This window comes from Halichondria panicea, chromosome 13 (genome assembly GCF_963675165.1).
Source record: "Halichondria panicea chromosome 13, odHalPani1.1, whole genome shotgun sequence".
NCBI lineage: Eukaryota > Metazoa > Porifera > Demospongiae > Suberitida > Halichondriidae > Halichondria > Halichondria panicea.
In genome coordinates this window covers 4,908,199-4,931,545 of record NC_087389.1, presented here as the reverse complement: position 1 = coordinate 4,931,545, position 23,347 = coordinate 4,908,199, and the positions used below count along the sequence as shown (strand labels likewise).

General features: G+C 39.4%; 1 protein-coding gene and 1 pseudogene across 3 annotated transcripts; one reads left to right on the top strand and one right to left on the bottom strand.

The window, feature by feature from the left end:
- LOC135347135 (uncharacterized) lies at positions 1-1,295 on the top strand (annotated as a pseudogene).
- Positions 1,296-12,535: 11,240 nt separating this feature from the next.
- Positions 12,536-22,408, bottom strand: LOC135346886 (protein NLRC3-like). Of its 3 annotated transcripts, none has more exons than XM_064544662.1 (10): positions 22,366-22,408; positions 14,997-17,629; positions 14,872-14,946; positions 14,762-14,827; positions 14,457-14,706; positions 13,835-13,887; positions 13,526-13,787; positions 13,354-13,449; positions 12,894-13,241; positions 12,536-12,734 (listed from the first exon to the last, which is right to left on the bottom strand). In XM_064544662.1, the coding sequence occupies exons 2-10, from the start codon at positions 17,514-17,516 to the stop codon at positions 12,721-12,723; spliced, it is 3,684 nt and encodes a 1,227-aa protein (XP_064400732.1). In that variant the 5' UTR covers positions 17,517-17,629; positions 22,366-22,408; the 3' UTR covers positions 12,536-12,720. The 3 variants fall into 3 exon arrangements, with proteins under 3 accessions (XP_064400732.1, XP_064400734.1, XP_064400733.1); XM_064544664.1 differs by having other exon boundaries at positions 14,872-14,937; XM_064544663.1 differs by lacking the exon at positions 22,366-22,408 and having other exon boundaries at positions 14,997-17,895.
- Positions 22,409-23,347: the final 939 nt, after the last annotated feature.

Here is a 23,347-nt window from a genome sequence, read left to right as displayed (position 1 = left end):
GAAGAGCCTGGCAAGAATCGCTACAACTCAACCTCATGCAGCCTTTTCTGCTGTCACCCATGGTCTGATGAGCAAATGGACCTACCTGAGTCGCACCACCCCTGATATAGGCCACCTGCTGAAGCCTATTGACAATGCACTTAGCTCAGATCTTCTTCCAGCACTGACAGGAAGACCACCACCAAATGACCTACAGTGCACATTGTTTGCTCTACCAGCAAGGTTTGGTGGCCTTGGGATAGACATTCCATCAAGAACAGCGGCTCATAAGATAGCATCATCCCTTCTAGTCACGTCGACTCTCTGTGACCACATCCTCTCTCAGGACCCTAACTATGGCCCCACCATTGTTTCGAAGCAGCTGGAATCCAAGAGACAAGTTCATCAACAAAATCAAGCAAATAGCCTTGCAGAAGCGAATAGGATCTCGGAGGTCTTGCCGGACCCACTAAGGAGAGCAATGGATTTCGCAAAAGAGAAGGGAGCATCAACATGACTCACTGCCATACCATTGGTGGAACACGGTTTTGCACTCCACAAGGGCGCTTTTCAAGATTCCCTAGCCCTCAGATATGGCTGGACTCCAGCAGACATGCCCCTAAAATGTGAATGTGGAAAAAACTTATCAGTGGAACATGCCATGTCCTGTGCTAGGGGAGGATTCCCCTCAATCAGGCACAACGAGATCAGGGACCTAACAGCCACCCTCCTAACAGAAGCGTGCAATAATGTTTGTACAGAGCCGGAATTACAACCTGTGTCACAGGAAGCTCTGAGAGGTGCCTCAGCCAACTGCCAGGATGGAGCACGGCTAGATATAGCAGCCAACGATTTTTGGGGAGGAACATTTGAAAGAACTTACTTTGACGTTAGAGTATTTAACCCCCTGGCCCCGTCCAACAGACATACCCAACTCTCCTCCGCATACAGAAAGCATGAAAGGATCAAAAAGCGGGCCTATGAACAAAGAATAAGAGAGATCGAACATGCCACCTTTACACCACTTGTACTTTCTGCCACAGGGGGGCTAAGTAATGAGGCCAACACATTTTACAAAAGACTGGCATCACTTCTGGCAACCAAATGGAACAATCCCTACAGTATAGTACTATGTGCTGGCTAAGATGCCGACTATCTTTCTCTCTCCTCCGATCATCAATCATGTCCATTAGAGGAGCAAGGTCCTCATGTGGGCACGCAGCGTTAACCCCTACAGCCGTGGACCTGGTTAACTCTGAATGTAACATTACATTATGAACTATTTTCACTTACCCTTTTTTCACTTACTTTGAACCTTCTATATCATTGCGCTAGCCTCGATCCCAGGCCGATCTGTCTCCAATTGAACGCTAGGTCACCAACTTCGTTCTATTAAAAAAAAATCGGCCTGGGACCGAGGTTAGGCTCTGAGCGGGTCAAGGACTCTTCAATTTTACCTAAAAAAAAGCTATAAAATATACACAGTAAACCATGCATTAATTGATAGTCGAGTATCAAGCACAAGTACATATGAACTGATAACATGCACCATCTACTGCATGTACAACACACACACACACACACACATGTACATGCACCAATTAAAAGCTCTGAGCCAAAATGTTCAGTAAAATTTTTGTTAACCTCAGTTGCAAAATGAATGCAAGTATATACCTATATAATTATAGCTACAACAATTTAAATAGCTATATATATAAAATACATGCAAGTTCAAATCACTATCAATACATTTCAATTTCATTGCATGTGTAATTAATTTAAGAGTTCTGTGAATCCAATGTGGGAGATGTCATATAGTTTTGCATGGGCAGTCTATAATTGCATGCTTATTGTAACCTGATATGTATTGTGTGCATGTGTGCATGCATGTGTGTGTGTGAATTTATCCGTAGGGGAAAGGTCACGCAGACGCAGTGGCGGATTTAAGATTCTTATTCCAGTGGCACAGCTAGGGCTCGACTGAGCGGGTCAAGGACTTTTCAATTTTACCTAAAAAAAAGATCGTCACTTTTTTTAGAAACAGTGAGCATGCGCATGACACAACGAATTTTTTCCTAAAAAAAGGTCATCACTTTTTATAAACAGTCTGCATGCTGGAAGGTTTTTAACCTTTATAGTCACTGAAACTTAAACTGCACAGACAAAGCTTCTAACAAGGACTAAAGATGAGTGATAAGTGCATGTGAAAGCATGAAAGGAAAGAACCTTGCATGCTATAAACTAGAATGGAGCTGAAGTGTCCTCAGTACAATCACTAACACGTCCTCTAACTTTGAAGTCGAATCGTTACAGTCTGCAACAGCCAGAGCCACTAGTTCGATAGTGTCAGCCAAAATCTCAATGTGATCCGATTAAAGCCTCACTTCGCTCGGAATAATACCCTCAATGTGGGCGTGACGTTCTAAAAATAGCATGTGCACGTAATTTTGAGAGCCTCACCCCATTAGACATTGAGCAGGAGAATAGAGTCATGTACTATCAGTTTCCTCCTACGCATGATGCATGCATGGCTATATAACTATATAATTTTATTATTGTTACATGCATTATTAGTATTTACGACCACAATTTAGACTTTGCATGCACTAGACCAGTATTATACTTAGGTTACAGCATATTAGCTATGCAAGAACACATAAAATTATAGTCACAAAATTAACTTTCTACTAAAAATCAACACAACACATGTAGCTATAGCTATAGCTACGCCTACTATAGTCTGAATGTTCAAGGACAAGCCATTATACTGAGCATTTATGCAAACACATTTCTACTGTGTAATATAGCTAGCCTATATAAAAGTTCGCTCATCAGTTATTGGCAGGCTGGAAGAGTTATCTTTGTTTGTTGTGGTACCAAAACACACCAAAACTCTTCCTGAAGATCTGCCATCTCATTGGTCGTATCCAGTTTCCCTAGTAACATCTGAATAGCCACGGCCATCTTCCTATTTTCAGTCATTATGTTCGCAGCGTCCATTTCATTTGTAGTTTCCTTTTCTTCCTCTTGCAATGAAATGTGTTGCTCTTTAGCCTGTTGCTGGTCTGCAAACTGTTTGTAAGCATGTTCCAACATTGCTTCCTCTTATTGAGCTTGTTGAATCATGGTTTTCAAGGCATTCTGTACCACTGCCTTCTGGTTCACTCTTGGATTAGCACTGGCAGATCCAACAAGGGCCACGGTCACAAAGAGGAGAGTGAGAGAGTTCATCTTCAACAACATATGAGATATATACTACATGTATGCATGGCCTTGAGCTATATGTCTCAGCTTTATATTCTCCTGCATGTACAGAGAATGCATGCATGGGTGTTCCGAGAATGCATGGGTGTTCCAATTATACTCTTACAATATAGTAATTCTTATAGTATTAAACCACACACACCATGCATGTATACACACACGATATCAGTTTACAAAGATGACAGCCAACACAAACATCATGCATGGATTCAGATAAAACTCATGTCTCATGCATGCATTCTAAATGCACAATTATGTCTTCTGCTGAAGTCCATTAGATCTATAGTGATTCTGTTAGGTATATAGTGGTTTTAGCAAGAACTTGCCATGGGTCGGGGCTGCCATCACATAGCTAATGATTGTAGGAATGGCCAACGCCAACAACTAACACAAACTACATGAACAGTACATTTTACATAAATAAGGTGGACAGCCTGCATGTGATTTCCTTGTGAATATAATGTATTATAATATTATAGCTAACATTATAACGACTATATAAGCAATTAATATAGGCTAGGGCATATAGAATCTTTTTTTCCTAGCCAGAATAATAAGCTTACTTTTTTCTATTCAGTGTATATGCATGGGATTTCTCTTTCTTGGGAGAATGAAATTATTTCATTTTTTGCCATTATAACATATATATATAGAAGTAGTACAACATAATTATATACCCTTGCAGACCTGGGCTATTGGATGCAAAGCAGGTATATAGATTCATGCATGCTAGCCTCAGCCATGCACATGCAATCCACTTATATGGCAATGCAAAAAAATTGTGCATGTACATTTCTCTGTATATATATAGCTATATAGCTTAAACTGCACCTGCATGGCTATATAGTATTTACGACCACAATTTAGACTTTGCATGCACTAGACCAGTATTATACTAATGTGTTCTTAGGTTACAGTATGTTATAGCGAAAAAATAAACTTTCTACTAACACAATGTTCAATGACAAGCTGCATGCATGAGCATTTATGCAAACACAATCATTTCAAATTATAATTAATGGGTGCATCAGCAGAGCCTTAATTGTAGCTCTCTTCTCACTCTTGCAGCTATACCAATAGAGTAGTAGTTTTTCAGTGTTATTTCAGCAATGGAATAAACATAGAGGATGTTCTTGTATCAAAATTTAGCCCATTTAGCTACCTGTAAACTTACTATACAGAAATTTGAAAGCTAAGCTATTAATCTTTCAGTTATTACTCTAACCAAAAATATACCTGAAAACCAGTAAATCATGAATTATATACACTGTGGACATAATTATATAAGACCCATGAAGGATAGCCAGGATACCTAAAACCATTCAACAATTATCTTATGAAGTCTGAGATCTTAGCTGTTTAAGGTTGTTTTATTACTCTAATCGATTACCCACTATAACCATTCGCTGTTGTTCTTATTGATCCCCCTAAACCCATCACCTCATGTTTTCATGAAAATTTTTTGGATTATTCATTCACCTACACAATGCATGGTATCAGCACCATTTCTTAGAAAGGTTCCAATCAACATTTATTAAGTACAACTACTCACACATTTGTGGTAATCTCTACTCGATGCACTGCATGCATGGGTGTTATGGTGCTATAGTAACCACATGCACACACACACACACACACACACACAATATCAGGTTACTAATTAACCACGTTCTCCCTTTAAGTCGATATAAACGCAGGAGATATGGTTTTGTGACTGGAGGAGAGATAGTGCATGGTGGCCCCGACAGACAGTGGTGGCTGGTGAAGAGGAGACTTGGCTGTAGACTTGTAGAACTTGACCATTAATAATTTATTAATGATTATAGCAAATATACATGTAAGTATGCAGTGCCATGCACTCTCCCTTACCTAAAACTTTCCTCAGGAGTCAAGGATTCATGGCTAGATATCACTTGACCACGTGCAAATCAATGTGGCTGCAGTAGCCAGCCCCACCCTCTTGTTATGCAGAGAGAACCAGCCCCACCCTTTTATTATGCAGAGAAAACTTTGTACACTTTTTTTTTTGTTTTTTTGTTTTTTTATTAATGCATACAGCAAAGGTAGCAGAATAGAAGCTAATCCAAATCAGTTACCTACACAAAAACAATACATATGCATATACCTACAACAGAACATACACTTAATTGATCTACAGTATATATAGCTGATTTTTAAAGAATACAAGTGATATACCATCAGTGTCAAAACCTAATTGGTTCCAGGCTGATATAGTATCCGGGAAGAAGGAAGATTTGAAAGTGTTAGATATCGCAAATGGGACCAAAAGCTGAGTATAGTGTTCTGTCCTCCAGTAACTTAATGTCCTTAGCCAAGTGGGGACTCCAGACAGCAGAGGTGTATTCTAAATGAGGTCTAAGTATAGTTTTGAGGTAGTGTCAGGTTTCGAGTATTTGTAAAAGCTCCTGTGGAGCATGCCAATAAGTTTTCTCGATTTATTGCATGTAGAAGTAATATGCTTGGTCCAGGAGAAATCACTTGAGAAGTTGACGCCAAGGTATTTGAAAACATCTACCCTTGAGAGGGAAAAATTGTCGTCAATAGTAAGAGTGGAGTTCAGAAGTGTGGGTGAGTGTTTCCTAGAGAAGGTCATGTAGCAACATTTTTCTTCAGGTGATTTTGTGGGATATCTAGTAGCAGAGTGAGTTCACATATATTCACAGTGTCCGACATCATCTGCCAAAATTTAAACGTGACCCGACTAGCTTTATAGCTATTTGTTGTATCCTTGCATTAATTGCTAAACCTTTAATAAAATAAAGCCTCGTTTCGCTCGGAATAATACCCTCAATTAATTAATGTGGGCGTGACGTTCTAAAAATAGTAGGTGCACGTGATTTAAAGAGCCCCGCCCCAGACATGCATTGAACAGGAGAATAGTAGAGTGTGTGTGTGTGTGTGTGTGTGTGTGTGTGTGTGTGTGTGTGTGTGTGTGTGTGTGTGTGTGTGTGTGTGTGTGTGTTTGATGCGTATAGGGGAAAGGGTCACAGTGGTAGATCTATAGGATTCTTGAAAGGGGGGTTCCAGTGGCACAGGGCTCTGAGCGGGTCAAGGACTCTTCAATTTTACCTAAAAAAAAGGTCGCTACATGCACTTTTTAGAAATAGTGAGCATGCGCATTGGACTAACAAGGACTTAAAGACAAGTGATAAGTGCATGTGAAAGCTAGTATGAAAGGAAGAACTTGCTGATTAGAATGGAGCTGAAGTGTCCTCAGTACAATCACTAACACATCTCCAACTTTGCATTGAAGTCGAACCGTTACAGTCTGCAACAGCCAGAGCCACTAGTTCGATATAGTGTCCGACATCGTCCGCTAAAATCTCAATGTGACCCGATTAAAACTCGGCCTGGGATCGAGGCTAGACAATGGCTAACAATAACATAAGAGCATAAACAAGAACATACGAGAACACATAATAATAATATAGAACATACAAGAGCACATAGGTTGTTGATGCATGCACTCGTGCATGCAGTTAGCATGAGTGCTTTTTTTTTTTAATGTGTACAATCGTGCACAATAATACTAAGTTGAGTTGCTCTCCAGTACTTAATCTGATTTTCCATTTTACTTAACCATTTGCACTTTCGACACTTTATATATGAACTTCTGAACTAATTTCACAGATTTACCAGGTTGTTGTATCAGGTATTGACCGTATTTTCACTGATTACTTTTGCACAATCAATCAAAGCCAGGTCTATAAAGTGTTATACCCGCAGTAAACCATGCTATAGTTGAGTATATCAACAGGCACAAGTATATATATATGAACTGATCACACCATCTAATAGTTAATGTATTGTACATGCACCAAAAGCTCTAGCCAAAAATGTTCATGGATCAGTAAAGTTGTAGCTATATATGCTACACAGCAGGTACCTATACATGTATATAGCTACAACAATTCAAATAGCTATATACATATATACATGCAGGTAGTTCCAAGTTCTTGTTAAACCATGCAATAGCCAGTACCAAATCACTATCAATACATTTCATCAGAAACTATTTCATTGTGTAATTAATTTAAGAGTTCTGTGAATCCAATGTGGGAGATGTCATTATTATGGTTTTGGGCAGTCTATAATTGCATGCTTATTGTAACCTGATATAAGTGTGTGTGCATGTGCAGTCTATGCATGATAACCTGATATGTATTGTGTGCATGTGTGTGTGTGTGCATGTGAATTGAATAAGTTTATCCGTACATGTAAGGGAAAGGGTCACAGTGGCGGATCTACATAGGATTCTTGAAAGGGGGGTTCTAGTGGCACAGGGCTCTGAGCGGGTCAAGGATTCCTCAACTAAAAAAAAGTTTTCACTTTTTTTAGAAACAGCTACAGTGCAACAACCAAAGAGAGTAGATTTTTTTTTATATTATTTTTTTTCACATTTTGTGGCATATCTTCTGAAGTAAAAGTGATATGATCTATTTGAGTGCAGGTACTGAAAGTTCAATTATTGGCGCTTCCATTGGACCACCACCTGTTACATCATATGACATCATCACTATGAAATGGCTGTCTGAAGATGTGTACCTCCGAAAATATGTTAGGAATAGAAGTAGCTTATTTGTTTGAGTTAAGATCTGAAATTTATTGTGTATATACCTGACTATATTGCTCATCTTTTGAGCTTCAACAGAAGTCTGGGCTGCTAGTAAGTTCTGAGAAATACTGAATTTTGTTGTTTTTTGGTGGCAAATATGTTAGGAATACAACTTTCAATTTTATGCTAGTTAAGGTCTGATTTTTGAGGAGCATGTACTACAATAGCATAGAATTCATCTGTACTAACTTACAGGAGCTAGACAAGTCTCATCTTTGCTAGAGCAGCCCTTCTTGTCAAAAATGGTGATTTTGCTCCGTTTTGCTACTTTTGCTGACGTATGCAATGATATTCATTGATTTGTGACATCACAAATCATTTTGTTGTTATTTGCTACATCCAAAGGTCATGTGATGTCTACCTGCAAATACACAGTTGGTGTTGGTCATTCTGTGTCACAGGGGCGTGGTAATTGAGCTTACTACGTAGCCAAATTGCCCCAAAAGTCATAAAAAGCACTGTTTTTGACAAGATGGGCCGCTCTAGCAAAGAAGAGGCTAGCCTAACTCCTGTAAGTTAGTACAGATGAAAAGTACACTATTGTAGTACATGCTGCTCAAAAATCAGACCTTAACTAACATAAAATCGAAAGTTGTATTCCTAACATATTTGCCACCAAAAAACAACAAAATGCAGTATTTCTCAGAACTTACTAGTAGCCCAGACTTCTGTTGAAGCTCAAAAGATGAGCAATATACTCAGGTACATGCACAACAAATTTCAGATCTTAACTCAAACAAATAAGCTACTTCTATTCCTAACATATTTTCGGAAGTACACATCTTCAGACAGCCATTTTATACTGATGATGTCATGTGATGTAACAGGTGGTGGTCCAATGGAAGCGCCAATAGTTGAACTTTCAGTACCTGCACTCAAATAGATCATATCACTTTTACTTTAGAAGATATGCCACAAAATGTAAAAAATGTGTACCAAAAAAAAAAAATCTACTCTCTTTGGTTGTTGCACTGTAGTGAGCATGCGCAATGACACACGGAATTTTTTTCTAAAAAGGTTATCACCTTTCATAAAAAGTCTACATGCGCTACGCTGGAGAGTTTTTAACCTTCATAGTCACTGAAACTGCACAGACAAAGCTTCGCAGACTATAACAATTTAAGGACTAAAGATAAGTGATAAGTGCATGTGAAAGCTAGTATGAAGGAAGAACCTTGCTAACCAGTTGCTTATAGAATGGAGCTGAAGTGTCCTCAGTACAATCACTAACATGTCCTCTAACTTTGAAGTCGAATCGTTACAGTCTGCAGCAGCCAGAGCCATGCACTAGTTCGATAGTGTCTGACATCATCCGCCAAAATCTCAACGTGACCCAATTAAAGCCTCGCTTCGCTCGGAATAATACACTCAATGTGCGCGTGACGTTCTAAAACTATAGCATGCGCACATAATTTAGAGAGCCCCACCCCATTAGACATTGAGCAGGGGAATAGAGTCATGCATGTACTATCAGTTTCCTCCTATATTATATGCATGATGCTTTTTTGGCTGCATGGCTATATATAGCTATATATAATTTTACTTGCATGATTAGTATTTACGACCACAATTTAGATTTTGCACTAGACTATAGTAATGTGTTTTTAGGTTACAGCATGTTAGCTATGCAAGAACACATAAAATTATAGTCACAAAACTACTTTCTCTACTAAAAACCAACACAACACATGTACATGTAGCTATAGCTACGCCTACTATAGTCTGAATGTTCAATGACAAGCTGATCATTAATGCAAACACATTATTTTCTACTGTGTAATATATAGCTATATAGCCTATTATTATATAACAGTTCGCTCGTCAGTTATTGGCAGCCTGGAAGAGTTATCCTATAACTGGTTGTGGTATCCAAACACACCACCAACCTACTACCTGAAGATCTGCCATCTCATTGGTCGTATCCAGTTTCCCTAGTAACATCTGAATAGCCTTGGCCATGCATCTTCCTATTTTCAGTTATTATGTTCGCAGCGTCCATTCATTTGTAGTTTCCATATCTTCCTCTTGCAGCGGAAATTTTTGCTCTTTAGCGTGTAGCTGGTTGACGGCAAACTGTTTGTAAGCTTGTTCCAACATTGCTTTCTCTTGAGCTTCTTGAATCATGGTTTTCAAGGCATTCTGTACCACTGCCTCCTGGTTCACTCTTGGATAAGCACTGGCAGATCCAACAAGGGCCACGGTCACAAGGAGGAGAGTTAGAGAGTTCATCTTCAACAACATAATTATTATGTATGCATGGCCTTGTGCTATATCTCAGCTGTATATACTCTCCTGCATGTACGGAGAATGCATGCATGGGTGTTCCGATTATAATTAAAAATTCTCACACACACACACACACACACACACACACATGCACACACATACAAAGACATTTCTCACATTCATGACAGCCCTTAACACAACTATCATGGATTCAGAAAAAGTCATGTATTCTAAATTTAATTACATGCACAATTAAGTTTCTTCTGCTGAAGTGCGTTAGCAATTATTCTGTATAGTAGTTTAGCAAGAACTTGCCGTGGGCCGTGGCTGCCATCATATCAAGTAATGATTGTAGCAATGGCCAGGCAACAACCAACACAAACTGCATGAACACTGTCATTTTACATAAATAAGGTGGACAACCTGTGATTTCCTTGAATATAATGTATATAGCTAACATTAATTATAACGACTACAAAAATAATATAAACAACCTTTCCCTATCAGGCTAGCGCATATATATAATAGTTTTTTTTATCCTAGCCAGATTAATTAGCTGACTTTTTCTATTCAGTGGAATTTCTCTCTCTTGGGAGAACGAATTAATTTTTGAAGTAGTATAAAGATTATATAGAAGTCTATAATTATAGCTATACAAAGATTTCTACATACCGTGCAGACCTGGGTTATATATGAATGCTATATAATAGTTAGACACTGTTTAGGAAGTTTCGACATGATTTAGAAGCCCAAAGGGCTGGTTGTAGTATCCCGAACGCAGTGAGGGTTCTACTAGCCCTGAGGACTTCTAAATCATGTGGAAACTTCCTAAACAGTGTCTAAGCATTTTAGATCAAAGCAACCATGAGTATTTAGCCAATCAGATTTGAATGTTCTTATCTAATCTTTGCTACATGATTTTCTAAGTGAAGTACATGATTTTCTAAGTAAGTACATGATTTTCTAAATAAGTACATGATTTTCTAAGTTGGATAGAACACTTCCTTTAGCCAATCAAATTGCAGTATTTATGGCAAACATGATCTAAATAATTATAGATACTGAAGCATGCAGGTATATATATAGCTGCATGCATGCATTCTCGTGCATGTAAGAGGTGGACATTAATAACCAGTAGGTTTTACATAGGATTGGCTTAGTAAAACCAAGGGCGTGTGACAATATCTCTTATACGCCCTTGGTATACAGCACATTAATTGTATATGGCAGCAAGACAGGTAATGAGCATGCTGACTATAACCCTTTGTAGTTTTAGCCTGGCATCACATATAATCCACCATATCCTGGCTAAGATGTCACCTCTGTTGAGATCATCAATTCGCTGCATCAGGGGAGCACGCTCGCACCCGGGATGCTTCCTAAGATCTCCTGTAGACCTAATGAGTGCCGAATGTGGCCTCATTAGCTGTAACTAACTGGAACCACCTCACACTTTTCTATCCGCGCGCCAATTTTATGACCACTTGCCAAGTGAATGTGAACGCCCACGCATGCATGCTATATATAGTTTTACACAAAGCAGGTACGTAGCTCTAGGGCCAGAGAACATGCAGGAGAGAGAAAGCACAGAGGCACCTGAAAACGCAACTTGTGGCAAGAGGAAGCTCAACACAAGGTCATTTAAAACCTCTGAGCATCAGTGAATGACTAGGTTGTAGTAGAATCTAGAAGAGTTCCAATGTATTTACATGCAGATGCCACTAGCTACCTACCTCATGTACCAAACCAATCTCAGGCTTGTGAGTGGAGTACTGAAATCCAGTATTTGCACTCCTGACTATTCACCACATTTGTGTATGGACATACACTGAAAGTTCACTTTCCCTTTCTCAGACGTAGTGCTGCGTCTTGGAAACGGTATACGACAATTCAAGAACAAGGACCACTCCATGCATGTGAGTTAACTCGGCTGCTTGATGCTGTATTCTTAGCTGCAGTGTTGAGTAATTACCTAGTGACTGTACTTGCATTCTATAGCTATAACTGAGCACTGATTTTCACTTTTCCTTGCTCAGAATTGGCACTACGTCTCGGAAACTGTGTACGACAATTCACGAAAAAGGACAACTCCATGTGAGTTGACTCTGCTGCTTGATGCTGTGTTCTTTGCAGTGTTGAGTATAGTTACCTAGTGACTGTACTTGCATTTTAGTTACAACTGAGCACTAGCTTTCTCAGAATTGGCACTGCACCTCCGAAACTGCATGTGTATACGACAATTCACGAAGAGTGACGCATAGGCTACATTGCCTTACAAAGGTGCTCCCCGTTAATTAAAATGGTATTATAGCACATTATATATATAATAATATATATAATGTGATAAATATTAAATTTTGACCAGCTATTAATAACTAGTTCATAGTGTTGGCCTCTTCTCTGTTTCATTGCTGTTGTGTACTGCAGATGCTGTGTTTAAATTATTGCCCATTTCTCAAATCAAAATACAAATATCTACATACATATAATGAGCTATAGAGCAAAGACAGGGACACATAATTATACAACAGCTATTATATATTTTCAGTATCCATGTTATTTAGCTATCATGTAATTTTTTTCAATGCAGCTAGTCCTTACATGCAGTCTTGTGATTAGAGTGGAGATGCTGTACAGAAAATAATGTGTCCATCTATAAATGCATGCAATGTCATGTATATATGCAACATTGATAGTGACACAGTTTAAAGTGCACGATTGCACGATCATTCTAATAATAGTGGAGGGAGGTTCACAGATCGACATTGCATCAATTCGCTATACTCACATTTACGAGTCAGGAATTCACACACTGTAGTAGCGACATCGACCTTTCTCAGACTCAGCACAATCTCCACCAGAGCTCTGTAGGTAGCAGCTGCAGGGTTGCGTCTCTTCCACAGCTTCATGGCCAGGGACATGGCTGCTTGAGTGTTGTACCTCATCTTCTCATCAATAATATCTTGCTTTTTTGAATTTGTTAGTTCAAATAGAGTAGAATATGTTTCAATATTATCAAAGTGATCTGCCAGAATAATCAAGTCAGTGTCTTCAATTTCAGTGTCAAGTTGAGAGTCGGTCACTTGTGTACGCTCCTTCAATTCCTCAATGGTAACAGTCCTCGGTCCACCAGCTCCTGGGAGAAGGAAAGGGGTGCAGTAGAACAACCCATTTATAATTTACATGCAAAAGCTCATTTAATAATTCAATGCATGGTTACTGTAATCACATAACTGATTCACACATACCTGAGGGAATGGTGTGTGGATATGAAGTGAGGACATCTTGTGAGGTATCTTCTTCAGTGACATCAGATGGTACAGCATCAGTCAGTACAGCAGAGGCTGTATGTAACAATAATAACTGCATGTGTGAACGATTTACACGCACACTATATAGTAAAGATATAGCAACGCTTACCTGTTGTATGTCGTTCTGTTTTGTGGGTAGACTGCAGGGCTGTAGTACAAGTAGCCTCGTCACTAGCTGTGGGAGGGAGCTCTACTGGTGATGCTTGAGAGAAGCTCTGTTCATTGATGAGAGTGTCTGGATCAGTGACATCACTAGGAGTGTCCACTGTATCCACAACCTCATCTATTGGTTGGTGTTCTACTGGTTCGTTAGTGGAATACCATGAATCAATGCTGTCATCATCATCATCATCATCATCGGAAGATCTCATCTGTAATAAGCCACGATTAAGTTATAATTAAGGGATGACACACTCACTGGTGTACACTCCTTCAATTCCTCAATGGTCACAGTCCTCGGTCCACTAGCTCCTAGGATAAGGAAAAAGGTGTGGTTAATGGGGCTGAACCTTCGACAGTGAACTTAAGTGTTTGACAAACGTACACCAAAGAAGCTCATGCATTTATTAATTTTATGACCATGTAAATCACGTAGCTGAACCTGAGTAAATGGTATATGTGGATATGAAGTGAGGACATCTTGTGAGGTATCTCCTTCAATGAGTACAGTGAGTACAGTAGAGATTGTATATGCATGTGATATAAAAAATTAATATTTAGACTGGCAGACCACATCAATTCAAAGGCTTTATGCATGGAGCACTATACAGTACATAAGCTGATATCAATATCATACCAAGATGTAGTAGCAATTATCACCTAAATCACCATGCAACTATATAACGCCCTTGGACTTGCATCCCTTTGGAACTGGGTAGCTTTTTGTGATTATTTGCGGTATCAAATTAAGATCAAAATTTAATACTTATAAGGAACGCAGAAAGAATGATAACCACGGCGAAACGACTCGTTCATGATACCTAATGATCTACATAATTATATATATTATGACAAAACACTGATATGGTAGCAACTCTCACCTGTTGCATGTTGGTCTGTTCTGTGTGTAGACTGCAGGGCTGTAGTACAAGTAGCCTCTTCACTAGCTGTGGGGTGGTGCTCTACTGGTGATGCTTGAGAGAAGCTCTGTTCATTGATGAGAGTGTCTGGATCAGTGACATCACTAGGAGTGTCCACTGTATCCACAACCTCACAAACTATTCGGTTGTATTCCACCGGTTTGTTAGCAGTTGGCCATGAAAGGATGCCGTTGGAAACAGCTGAAGATATCTATATAGAATTATTATGCATGTATATACAAATAATAATAATGACGCCCTCTCACCATTGAAGCTTTGCGAATCATCTCCGACAGTAGTGTATCCCAAAGAGAATGGAAAGTACGATTCATCTAGGAAATGATGAGTAAATAATTTGAAACAAAAATTTACTTACCTCTTCATTTTGTGGAGGTAAACATGTTCTCTCCCACTCAGTCAGCACTGAAGAATTCCTTGATTCCTGTATGGTCTGCATGTGATCAAGACAATTTCTTATAATGAACTATGGAGTGAGTATACCTTCAACTGTTTGTTGCACATGTCTATCAACTCCTCACTCACAGGATTACGACGGACATCAACCTTACCAGCCAGGTAATTGGCGCCGAATCTGTTCAGTCTAGGAAACAGCTCTGGTAGACACTCAGTGAGAGCTATCACTCCCTCATCATCAATGGAGTTGTCTCTGAGAAACAATTCCTTTAAATTCTTACATATCACTTTAGCGGACTTGAGATGGTGGATAAGCATTATGATGTCAGCAGAGGTGAGAGAACAGTCAGAGCAGCTAAGCCTTTCCAGTGATTGAAATGCTTGAAGAAACTTTGCCAGTGAGAGAGTTCCAAAATTAGAGCCAGTCAAATCCATTTTTGTTAAACTGTTTGGATGGAAATCCAGCATCTCATAGGTGACTGTATATTGAGACTCCGAGTGAAATGAAGTGGTGAGATGAGTAGCTCCTAAGCAAATCGTATTCAATCGTAACGGAATGTTCTCCACAACTGAACATAATCCAGGTAAACCAATATCATTATTTAAGAGGTTTAAGAATTCTAGTCCAGTACAATGAGAGTCAATGGACTGTAAGAGGGTGGTCAGTAGAGCTCCATTGACGTCAGCATCGTCAGTGAGAGTTTCGGAGAGCGCCAGTATCTTCAGGTTGATAAGAGCACCAGACTGTACAGCTGTCTCTAATGACTGCATGCCAGATACTCCAAGAGGGTTGTCGGATAAGTCTAAAAATGTGAGGCTCGTATAAGATGTGTTGATGAATGAAGACATTACGTCAGTGAAGTTGTTATGAGTCAACAGGAGTTCACCTAAAGTTGTAAAGGCAGCTGAGGCTTTCTTTAATAGATTAGCAACACCTTTGTCAGACAACTTAGTATGTTGGAGACATAATTTTCGGACTTGCAGTTTACTATTTGCATCGGAAAGTATGTCAGTTAGTTCCTTCAACAGTTTATCATCGATTGCACAATTCATGATCATGATATCTATATCATCACATTTTGCAGCATGACGAAGAACATAGAACCAAGTTACAAAGTCAAAGGGAGTGTTTATAAAATGTAATGAATATTTCCTATTGTGTATTTTACCAACTTTGGTTGAAAATCTAGGGTTTAAAGATTCGAAAGCCACATGACATAAAGAGATCAATCTTGTAGCATAACCATTCCTAGCAACCAGAAATTGATCCATGAAACTATCATTCAAAATGATCACCTTATCACTACGACTACCATTGTACTTACTAGTAAGACCAAACATAAATCTCCACACCATACTGAACCGGCCACTTTTAGCATGAGGCATAACAACCTTCAGTTTCTCCTCATTGGCTAGAGTAGCAAGATGGAGGGCAGCCAAGAACTCTTGGATGGTCAGGTGAGCAAAGTGAAAAGACAGACCATGACCAACAGGTAGAAGTGATCGTGCCGACTGCAACAGACCAAAGCAATGCAACTTGTCACCGACTTCGGGCAAGCGAGAGGACAATTCAGCTTCTGAGAAAACCAGCTGATCTAATAATAAGCATTCGTATGCAAACTCACAGATGAACCAGAACGTGTCTTGTAGATCATTTGGAATCTCATCAAATCTATTTAGGCTAATCGGACAATCGGGGAATTTCTTTTTAACATTGCGAAGGATAATACTAAGAACAATTTGAGTGTACAGCTCAGTTAGTGTATGAGGAAGCTCTTGATCTAAAGTGTGCCACAAGTTACAAACAATGGCACAATTGAGGGGTACAGAACACACACTCTGAATGACTGGGTTGTTCTCAAGCTGCTTCATAAGAGAAGAAGCTTTCTCTGGGAAGTGTTCAAACTCTGATGCTATGTATTGCTTGATACTGTCTTCATTAAAACCAGTTACTTCAACCAAACGGTCCACTGAAGGAAGGTTGTGAAGAGGAGCTGAAGCAGAAGGTCGTGAGGTGAGGAGAACAGAAGCAAATGTAAGAACATCACCAAAGAGAAAGTCATACAGAAAGGACATTTTGGAATGGTTTTCTTCACTGAGTTCGTCCCAGCCATCAGCTATGATGAGGACACCTTCTCCCTCTCTCTCTTCCAACTCTTCTATAACAGTTGTACGGATCCTCTCACTGGAGTGGAAAAGTTTGAACAGTTCAGTGAGATTTGTGGCAGAGGACACTCGATTCTCTCTCAGTGGAAGCAACAGAACACAGTCGAATTGTGTCAAGATCTTGCCCTCTGCCCACCCCTCAGCAAGCATGGTACACAGTGTGGTTTTACCGATCCCAGCATTGCCTTCAACGATGAGCTTCCTCACTGGTTTCTTGCCTTCTTCGACTTTAAATAAGTTGTAAAGGAGAATCGGAGTACGTTTGACCTTATCATCAGATGCACCATGTTGTGGCAAGCCAGCTCTAAATCCTTCTTCTTTTGCACCCTCCACTAACTGCAAGTTGATGAGCCTGTCTCCTCTAACTGGTGGCCATTGCTCTTCACGATTCAAGAGTCTTTCTTTGTATTTCCGGCGAATGCTGGCAATGAATCTATCCATTCTATGCTTGAATCTCTGCTTATACAGCAATGTTTGTATGGATTTCTTGAAGTTCTGCCAATCGGTTTGGATTTATGACGTTTTTAGCTAACGACAAACGTAGCAGCAACAACCTAGCAAGAGGATGGAGCATTGATGATATTTATGACTAACACTCTAGACTATGTTGCTTGGGAGAAAGTAGTAGCTAGCTCTCACTTTATATGACTGCGCCCGAGGCTGAGGTTGTTTATAAGCCATAATTACCAGTCAACCAGTGAACAACTGATTTATTTACTGCAAAACAGTCATTTGAACATCAATGGAGACAGTCAAGCTTGCAGAACAGTCATGTATGAGACTACTACTTTCTCCCAAGCAGCTAGGTTCTACTGAAGCCATACACTTTGACCAGACCCACCCACCCATATCAGCAGCTGCAGTTTTGCATTGCACAAGTCTACCCCCGCAACTCTACCAACATTGCTCTGTACTCAACTCCTCTCAGTACCTCTGAGCCACAGCCTTGACTAGAAACATAGAGCAAGAATTCAACTGCAGTGTTTCAGGCCTCATGAACTATTGTAAGTACACGCTAATAATAAAACGCAATTATGATAAAAAAAATAAATAAACATTTTTTGTTTATGTACTTTGTATAATGTCATGTACTTTTGAGAGCAAGCTAGCCCTTTCTTCATCTGAAACTTTCCATTCAACCTTAAACTTGAACTCATAATATTATACTTGCACATCTTTTATGAATTTGCCAAATCCGCCAAAATGAGTACCCTAAAAACAGAGAAAAATCTGAAAACGCTAAAATTACTACCCGTCTATAATAGTAACAGTAAGGTAATCACTATAATTTATTACTGTACTACTATTCTTACAGCTATTATACATCTGGTCCAGTAATTGCACGTCGTCGAGTGCCTCACGAACTCCGTCAGACATCAAAGTGCGCCAGGTAAAAGGGCGTGTAACGCACAAACAAAACAAGACTGATTCAAACTAATTACACACACTAACAGATGGCCATTGGCCTATAATCCAGCGAAAACTTGGATAGGCCAAGTCGCTTCCAGTCTGAGCAGTGATATCTTGAAAAAAACTACCGAAATTTTTCGATTTTTGTCAGAAAGTACCGATCCCCGTTTTTGCCAAACTACACAGCTAGAGCTAACTGACACAAGCTGAGTACAATCTAGATAGAGTAGAGTGGAGCAATTCCCAGAATCAGGCGACTCTGCAAAGCGGAGCTACACTTGTTTCTTTGTGAGGTTGTAAAGTGCTGAGTCAGCAATATTCTACCGGACGCACTTTGATGTCTGACGGAGTTCGGTGACTTATTCTAGATTCGATTAAACGCCACGACGAGAAAAATGCATGCGCATGGTCAAAGGCCTCTGGCTGAGCATAATTATAATATTATAGCAACAGATAAAGCAGAAGACGGTTCCCATGCATGCACAGTTGCTGCAAGAGATCAAATGGAAAAGCTTGGGCCTTCAACATGCAATTCTTCTGACTGATAAATTGACTAATTGTACACTTTTTATGAACACAAACCAACTCTGCTGGAGGTGAATGAGTAGCCTCAATTCCAGGCCGAGTTGTTTCTAGCTATAGGCCGACAACTATAGGCCTGGTGGTGATTGTATCTGGGCGTGGTTAGGAATCAAAAATCAAGAAGCAGGGAGAATTGCAAGAACAACACATCTGTCGACAAGAGCCGACAGTGTTGGTCCTACCTACTAGTTTGTAGTCCATCACAAAGGGCAGTGTATGAGTGCATGAAAGCAAGAGACTTGCCATACCATGTTGAAAACCATGGCAAAGACGTTTCTTCCTCTGACAAGAGCTGGGCCTGTTCTGCAATGAGAGTGCACTCAATGTAGTTAAGGACTGTCCCTGTGATTGTTAAGGACTTTTTTGTACAAGTGATCATATCTTTGAGATAGTTTCACATGAATCAATGAAATTTTGTAGGAATGTAGTCTCATAAAGAAGCTACATGCTGAACAAATTTGTAGGTCATGTTACCTTTGAGGGGTGGTGTTACAGTGTAATTACCTTTAATTGAAAATCCGGAATGCATACAAGTGCAGCCACACCCCCAAATTTTTTTAGGAAAAAGATCTTCATTTTATCTTTCTTGTGGTGCCTGGAAAAATTGTCCAGCATTTTTAGTTCAGCGGATACTTAAAATACGCATATATAATAAGGGGGCTCTAAATAGAAAAAACAACAGTTTCCCAGATTTATGCGTGCCTGCAAATGCTGCACAAATTTTACACCCAAAACAAGAAAGACAAAATGAAATTCTTCTTACAAAAAAAATTTGGGGGTGTGGCTGCACTTGTATGCATTCCGGATTTTCAATTAAAGTTAATTACACTGTAACACCACCCTCGACCTCAAAGGTCTACACATTTGTTCAGCATGTAGCTTTTTTATGAGACTACATTCCTACAAAATTTTATTGAAAACCAGAGGAGGTAAGCCAAGGTCAACAGGGTCACTTTTAATGAAACATTAATCATCTTGTCCTGGGTTCTTGACCTTTGCTTGGATTATAGCAGCTACCGTTTCTGTTGCTCTTGACCGTTTATTTGCTTGCTTGGAAAGCTTGCTATACCTATAGTTCTATCCAGTGCAGCAAACCAGTACATCAAAATTTATACCCTAGCTACAGAAGGCTAATTTTCCATATCTTGTGGTTTCAAAGAATGCAATCATATCAAAACATTTGTCAAATGTATGTAAAAAATATGTAAAGTTGTCATCAAACATTTAATCTACAAGTATACAAATGTAAGACAAAAACACACAATTTGTACTTTAAACACTAAAAAAGAAGGAATTTTACCTTAAAAAGATTTCAGTATGCTCTCTATTCTATAATCTAGCTATTACTCTTTCCAATGATACCTCACATGCAGTCAAAGGTCAAAGGTTGCAATTAAATCTGAGATCTCTTCTCTCAAGCTGTTTCGTCTGGGGCGCGATAGCTCAACTGATTTTTCTCCTATGATTATGAAGGGGATGAAGCTAGTGGTTGTGTATAAACCCTGGGGCGCGAGGGTAAACTCAGTTTTACATGTAAAACATAAGCCCACGTGATGTTTTAATTAGTGACCTTTTGACATTGGCGTACCTCCTCTGATATGAAACTATCTCAAAGATATGATCACTTGCATATTGTGTTATTGGGCATGCCTTAAGGTTACGGTCAACCGTTTGCTTATTAATTATTCATGAGCTAAATCTAGTCAGTGATCTTTCAGTTCCAGCTAGAATGAGCTGGAAGTCCAGCTGAAACGCAGTAGTCATTTCATGGACATTTTTACTATAAAGCTTAGGTACAGTCTACTGTAGCTTCACTATATGCAGGGCGGGTAGAAGAGATATTTCGAAAAAAGGCTACTGAAAGCTCACAAGAAGCTCTTTTCCTTGGCTCTGGCCGCCATTTTAAGTGGAGTTTAGTCTACATATTATTATTTTGTGAGAGTTTGTTGCCGTGGCCTGGAAAGAAAAAAACGCTTCTACATGCACGCCCTCCAGAATGGTAAGAAGCATCATATAAGACCAAGAACACAGAGCTAAAAGTGTTTTTGGAAGTTTAAAATGACTACTAGTTTTGTGTTGTTTCTAGTAACTTGATGATCGCTCAGAGCGTCCACTGGAAAATGTTTTGAAGACTGATACTTGTCATACAGGATGATACACCAATATATTTATCATGTGTGTGCTTCAAATTTTTATCATGGCATTTATAGTTTCACAAAAATCATTATAAGAAAATCATGAATTATTCATGAGCAAACTGTTTACCGCAACCTTAACCACACTGAGTGGGGCCTTCTTGTGAAGCAGACAATGTATACGTTAATCTGAACAACTTAAACTTGCAGTAGCTAGCTAGCTAGATAATCTATGGCTGGATTTCAGTTACTTAATTAAGAGCATACACGGAGCTAAATTACGGTATTAAACTTATACGGGGAAATATTATACAGGAAACAAAGTGTAACTGCTTTGGTTTCCGGTTCTTGCCACGCCCTGATTTTTCAACTTTGTTTTATTAAAAAAAAATTGGCCTGGGACCGAGGCTAGTGAACGAGCTGCTACGGTTGTAGGATACTTGAAGTCAATACTGCAAGAATGGCAAGCACCAGAGTGAACTGTTTTGAGAAATGGAGGTCAATAGCCAGATATTTACACAATTCACTTAAGATAATCTAAATGGAGTGTTGCGGCTATTTTTAGCTCTAGAAAATGGAGAGAGCTATATATACCGGGTTTGTACCATCAGGCATGCAGCTTGAGAACGATGTCAGGATACTCGGACAGCTATAGGTTTCTACGAGACAACAACAAGAAAGCCCTTCAGTGGAAGTGGTTCAGTGTGGTTTCCTGTGTTGCGGTTTGGTGACCACATGTATATATAGTTACAGCATTTATGCAAACCAGCAAGGCAGCTAGTAACGTCGCTATATAGCAAATGAGTCGTTGATAGCCCAGTCCCTTTCCCCAAAAACAGAGTGTGGTTTCCAGTCTATAGCGAAAATTTTGCACCAGCAAATATTTCTCGCTATAACAGTACGCAATGCAGAAAAACAAATGATTAATACGCTTGAAATTACCCGTCCCCCCCCTTTAGACGGGCAAGCTCATCTAAATTAATGTATAGGGCTGAACGCAACTTTTGGTGCTCTAAAAGATGCGTCACTCAAAATTTTTTGTGGCACTGTAATTACCTCAAACGATAGACTACATATTATGGTATAGACTAGTCTACATAATTATTACCGTAGGTATATATTAGAACACATAACTTTGTAACATAATTATACTGACAACTCACAACTTCCAAGTAGAGTGAGGGTTTCTTTGTAGTGAGGGCTAAGGGCTCAGTATTATGTAATACAGGAAGTATCCAAACCTCTTTAGTGATGTGGTCTGGCCAAATATAGATTATTGTGACCACAGCACAGAAAACTCCCATGCAGCTAAATGGCCATGAAGATGCATCACTATTTGCGAGCTTTGCTCAATTCGAAACAATAAAATCACAACACCTACCAATAAATACACACGATCCTTGTCAGAATGCAAGTTAGATCGCAAAGTGTCAAATTTTCTGCTGATTTGGCTCATTCGCAAAGGTTTTACACCAGCAAAATATTCTAGTAAAAATATCCGGGCGGTATATTAAAAACAAACACATTCACCGAACAATAGACTAGCAGTTTCGGTTCCATAAAAAGTATACGATGACATGCAATACGGTAGTCTACAATTTCATGTATAATTATATATACTATATAGTGATGCAGTATTTTCCCCCAGCTTTTGTCACGGTAATTGTCCCGGTAAAATTATGTCCCGATAATTTGTCCTGGTAAATTAATGTCCCGGTAGAGCGTTGGCAATAATCATAATGCTCCAAGTTATTACTCTATGGACTATGTAGTTCTTGGCAATGAACTGACCTTCATGCAGTATGCAGTATCTGTGATTGTATAATATGTTATAAGGAGGTGAGGACTAATTCCACGATGCATAATAATATTTTTGCGTACCGAATCGATTGGCTTGCTAGATGACCTCCAGTTGGTGTTGAGGAATGCCCAAACTGACCCTAAACTGTATTGGTTGTGTAAGTATCTTGAGCTCCTAGCTTGTCCAGAGTCAACTCTGGAGGGACTGAATGGGAGAAGAGTGATGTGATTTGGCAGTAAGGTAATGGGACCTTGCAAGGTGTTTAATGTAGAGTAAACAAAATTATTGGCGGTGCTCTATCTGAACTAGCTGGCTTGATCGAGTTGCTCATGCTGGGAGGGATG

What these genes read in the sequence shown, in the direction of transcription:
- LOC135346886 (XM_064544662.1), bottom strand. Translation starts at nt 17,516, where the DNA reads ATGGATAGATTCATTGCCAGCATTCGCCGGAAATACAAAGAAAGACTC. An exon ending in TGTGCAACAAACAGTTGAAG is followed by an intron (nt 14,947 to 14,996) that starts GTATACTCACTC and finishes GATCACATGCAG; the next exon opens with ACCATACAGGAATCAAGGAA. An exon ending in TACCTCCACAAAATGAAGAG is followed by an intron (nt 14,828 to 14,871) that starts GTAAGTAAATTT and finishes ATCATTTCCTAG; the next exon opens with ATGAATCGTACTTTCCATTC.